Source organism: Macadamia integrifolia, unplaced genomic scaffold (assembly GCF_013358625.1).
Source record: "Macadamia integrifolia cultivar HAES 741 unplaced genomic scaffold, SCU_Mint_v3 scaffold721, whole genome shotgun sequence".
Lineage (NCBI taxonomy): Eukaryota > Viridiplantae > Streptophyta > Magnoliopsida > Proteales > Proteaceae > Macadamia > Macadamia integrifolia.
In genome coordinates this window covers 12,978-17,787 of record NW_024870524.1, presented here as the reverse complement: position 1 = coordinate 17,787, position 4,810 = coordinate 12,978, and the positions used below count along the sequence as shown (strand labels likewise).

Genomic DNA, 4,810 nt, shown 5'->3' with positions numbered 1-4,810 from the left:
TCCACATTTGGATGGCGTCTTGCTTAACACAGGCTGCCCACTGATGATATAGTAAGAAGAAAGGGGGTTTAGCTTGCTTCAATATGCTTATTATGTAACTAGGTTGAAGATCGTATCAATCACATTTTCCTTACTTACGAGTTTTCGGTCCGAATATGGGAAAAGTTCGCTTCCTGGTTTGACGTGGCTTGGCCTGTGCACCAGTCAATTGAAGGGGTGATGTTGTGGTGGAAGAATAAGGCCTGTGGCTTAAACTTAAAGACCCCATGGTTAATAGGCTTTTCCTTTATTATGGCAAACGTATGGTGGGAGATGGTATGAGGAGAAGTATAGGACTACTGATCATATGTTGGAGATTATTCGCCAGGAGCTTTCCCTATGCTTGGGAAGCTCGAAGGGAGAGGTGAAGGCCATTACTGATGTAATGTGCTGCAGGAAGGTGGGTCTTTCTATTGAGAATCCTAGTGCCCCTACTCCCTTGGAAGTGCACTAGTGCGAGCCTCTGCCGAACTAGATGAAAGTTAACATTGACGGTAGCTCTCTGGGCAATCCAGGGAGGGTAAGCGCAGGGGGGATAGCTCGTGACAGTGAAGGTCAAGTGACCAACTCTTTCAGTATCTTCCTAGGCATCAAGAAATTTATGAGGCTGAATTTTAGGCAGTTCTAGAAGGAATTTTGTTGGCTAAGAACTCCAATGCAAGGGGGTTGTGGATTGAATCTGATTCGTCAGCTGTGGTGTCTGCAATGTAGAAGACTCAGATCCCTTGGTTTGTTCTTCAGAAATGGGTTTTTGTTCTTCCTTTTTTGGCATCTATCCCTTGGAAGATCTCTCATTGCTTCTGTGAAGCTAATACGGCAGCTGACTATCTTGCTAAGAAGGCTTCAAAATGAGGACTCTGATTACTTAGTATCCTTTTCGAGTCATATTTTGATGGATTTGGAGGACATCATTTTCGATTCTGCTAGAGCGTTCCCTTACTCTCTGCTGCTAATGGCAATGCCGAAGGTGGAGTCTGCAAGTTGCTCTAGTGGTTTTGGCCTTGTCCCTGTTTCTCTTTCTTGTGTGATGTATTCCTCATTTTTATCTTAATAAAATTATATTTTTAGTAATAAAAAAAAAACACCATATTGCATTGTAAGACGCAATCAATGGATTATTATTATTTTTTTTAATAAGGTCATTTGCAAACTACAAATGACAACGGCACCACTTAGGCTCTCTTTGGATTGATTTCTATTTGTATTTATTTCACTTATTTCTATTTTTACAAGTGTTTGGTATAATCTATAGCACTTATTATTTCTATTTGAAATAAATTAGAATAAATCACAAATCACAAATTACTCTCAAGCTATTTGTGATTTGTGGCAACAAATCATTTATGTTGATTTTTGCTACCGTAAATGAGCATGTGTGCTAAAATTCTCAAAATCAATGGTAAATAGGTAACTTCATTATGTTTTATACTTTTTCAATAAAAAAACCCGAATCTACCATCTCTCCCGCTCGAAGCTCAAAGCTTAAGCTGAAACTGGAACTTATTTTCTGATCATATAATCTATTTTATAAATAGTTAGCAAAGGAATACTATTTGTGGTCCAAATTATTGTCACAAACAATTTTTAGAAAATAGTTAATAAATACAAATAGAAACCATACCAAATAGAGCCTTAGCCATAGATCTTTTGTTTATGTTATATGAGATAGCAATAAAAATATTTTCTGTGCAAGCAGGCAGAAAAGAAAAAGCTGCAATATAACTAGAGAAAACTTTTAGCACATGATGAAGAGTTCCCCTGCATGGCCTTGGTTCTTCTTTTTCATTTTATTTTATTTATATAGTTAAACCACTCTCACAACTTAAGTGAAGGAAGAAATCTTCAGCTTTGGTTATTGGTCTTGAGTTGCTGGAGAGTGTCAGCAGATATCTTGAAGGCCTTGGTGAGGACATCATCTGGGATATTGGATCCAAAGGGGTTCTTGGGAAGGGAAACAGTACCAGCATTGGAGCTGGCAAATGCAGAAACGGCAACGGCCTTATTGGTCTTGTCAAAATTGGCTTGGCATTGAGGAAAGCCCTTGGGGAAGACGAACACATCACCCTTTTGCAACACATTCTTGTAGAGTTTGCCATTGCTGTCTGTGGAGCCAACAGTCAAGACACCATCAACAACAAACAATATCTCTGCTCCCCTTGGGTGAGTGTGAGGAACGTTCACAGAGGCAGGCTGGAACTCAAGAAGCTCCATGGACACTCCCATACCATCTAGAGCTGGGAAATTGCTTACTGAAACGGCCTTACGGCCTAAGCCACTGGTCGAAGCAGGTGCACCACCCCGTATGCCAGTGTAAGTGAAGAAGACTTCGTCGAGTTTGCTCTCGTCGGTTCCATCAGGGATGGAAAATCAGAGACTAATTCAGGGTCTGCACCATCAACTCGCACAATGAATATGAGAGCAAGTGCTGCAAACACAACAAGAGATTTTTCCATTTCCTCTAGGGGAATAGTGTACTTAGCTTACTACCTAGTGTGGATATGATATGAATGCCATGGTTAGGGTATTTATAGAAGTAGATCACGAGAGAGTTGCAGATAATGGAACACTATGAAAGTGGGTTTCCCCTATGTCAACCACTAATACTCCTACTTAGTGATTTTCATCCTCACTCAGCATTTTCATTCTCACTAAGAAACTCACTCTAGTGAATGGATATACCTATTCTATTGTTAATTATATTGTACTGCCATAATTGTTACCAACACCATTATGAAGTTAAAACTTGGAAGCTCAGTGTGTCATCAACAGTGAGAAAGCAATTGCTATAGATGTATACTGCAAAGTAACAATTTCCCACTAAAGCAAACATGTACGCACCAACCCAACCAGTATTATAATTCTTCGATGGTTACAAATTATAGGAAAAAATATCTCCACAACGCCAATGTGGGGATTCTTTACCATGCCCTCTTACAGTCTGACTGGTAGAACTCTCTCTCTCCACCAAATGGACCCCTATTGTCTCGTTCGAGACAAGAATGCCTTTCATCAGTGGGGGCCCATTTCTTTGGCCAGAGGCCTGCTTTGGGCAGGGAACATTCCTTGGTCCGATAGGTAATCCTTCCTGGGGGAGAGGTGGTCTGAATTGGTGAATGAACCGTCACAGCATATATCCTTGGTCTCCAATAGTTGTATCAGCAGGTTGTTTAGCTGTGCGTTTGTCGCTGGCCCCCTGGGGTCTAACTGGGCAACCGAAGGAGGAGGGGGTAGGCCATCCCCCATTCCACGTTGTCGGCCATTAGCAAGTAGGCGATTTTCCATCGCTAGTGATGAAAAGATGTCAGCATTAGGTGGCCTCACTAGAGGGCCCCCAGCTTCGGCAATCCTTCCAGTGGATTTTTGATACCTGCCAGTAGGGGTGTCAATTCTGAGCCAGCACCTGTAGGCCCGACTGAGCCCGACTCGTTTATGGCTCGACCTAGACTGGCCCGATTAATAAACATGTCAGGCTTAGGCCCGACATGTTTATTAAACAGGCATTCACGGTGCAAGTAGCTAGCCCATCGGGCGCCCGATTGAACCGGCACGTTTATAAGCCCGACTTGAACTAACTCGTTGTAGCCCGACCAACCCTACCCCTTTAATACTACATAAAATTCCTATTTTTCCACTACTGGTAGGAAACTAATTAAACTTTCTTAGCCTTTTCTTTGTAATAGGATTTGATTAATTAACCTTTGTTTTGTAAGTTGTAATGGTCATAATTTCTTCTTCTTTTTTTTTAAAGAACAACCATGATCTCATATCACTTCTCTTCTTGATTAAAAAGTTGTGTCACAGATTTCTGAGCCTTCAACCCACTTAAGAAAATAGTTTTATGGTAGACACGTTTAAAGCCCGTTTAGATTTAAATAGGTCCATAGCCCGGTTAAGACCCGTTTAAGGAAGCCCGATTAAAGCCCGACACAGACCAGCCCGATTATAAACCATACCATGCCCCCTAAAGCTAGGCCCATTTACTTAAATGGGTGTTCACTGTGCAAGGCTTCCAAGCGGTCAAGCCTGATTAGGCCCGACCGATTGACACCCCTACCTACCAGTTCCACGGGAGGATCTCCCTGTTTCCCTTGCTCTCCCCGAACTACGCATGGAGGAGATAGAGAACGTCCACTGCACTAGTTCATGATTTCGAGCGGATGATTTTGTCACGTTCCCACGGATGGCACCGATTTGTTGTCATTGGAAATCGTCTTAGGCCTCTCCTCAAGTTCTACAAAGAAGAATAGACAAGGGAGTGAGCATCGGGTTGATCCGAGGGGACTCTCCGATGCCTAAGTTAGACTTCCAAGCAAAACAAATAGTTCTTGTAAGAATAAAAAAGAATTGGTCCACCCTTAGACTAGGGTTTACCTGGATTCTTATAACAGGGAATGGTGGTTGTTAACGAAGAGTCCCAGTTTAGTAGTTTCCCATAGTAGGTAGGAGTCTGATTTCTTAAGAGTTATATCTGGAATGTAGATATGGAGATTGTTTCCACTATGGAAACTGTTCCACTTTAGCCATATCTTAGATGATATGGTGAGATTTCCCTCCTTTCGTGGTTCGTGGGTGGATCAGTTATTCCAAAGATTGTCCTTCCTGGATTCGCACCTTCGTAGTTTATGAGGCAAGCTTGACTAATTTCTCTCCTGCATAACTCATTTTTGATGATGTTGATAAGGTTTCGAGCCGATTAGTGGGGACCAGATGACGTGGTCACCTAATCACTCGAGTGAATCGGTAGAGTGGGATACTCTCCTAGCATAATTCC

General features: G+C 42.0%; 1 protein-coding gene across 1 annotated transcript; it reads right to left on the bottom strand.

The window, feature by feature from the left end:
• Positions 1-1,735: 1,735 nt before the first annotated feature.
• LOC122069807 (germin-like protein 9-3) lies at positions 1,736-2,513 on the bottom strand. Its single transcript, XM_042633897.1, has one exon. The coding sequence runs from the start codon at positions 2,260-2,262 to the stop codon at positions 1,882-1,884; it is 381 nt and encodes a 126-aa protein (XP_042489831.1). The 5' UTR covers positions 2,263-2,513; the 3' UTR covers positions 1,736-1,881.
• Between the last annotated feature and the right edge of the window lie 2,297 nt (positions 2,514-4,810).

Bases quoted from the DNA above. Each gene is read 5' to 3' on its own strand.
- LOC122069807 (XM_042633897.1), bottom strand. From the start codon at position 2,262: ATGGGAGTGTCCATGGAGCTTCTTGAGTTCCAGCCTGCCTCTGTGAAC.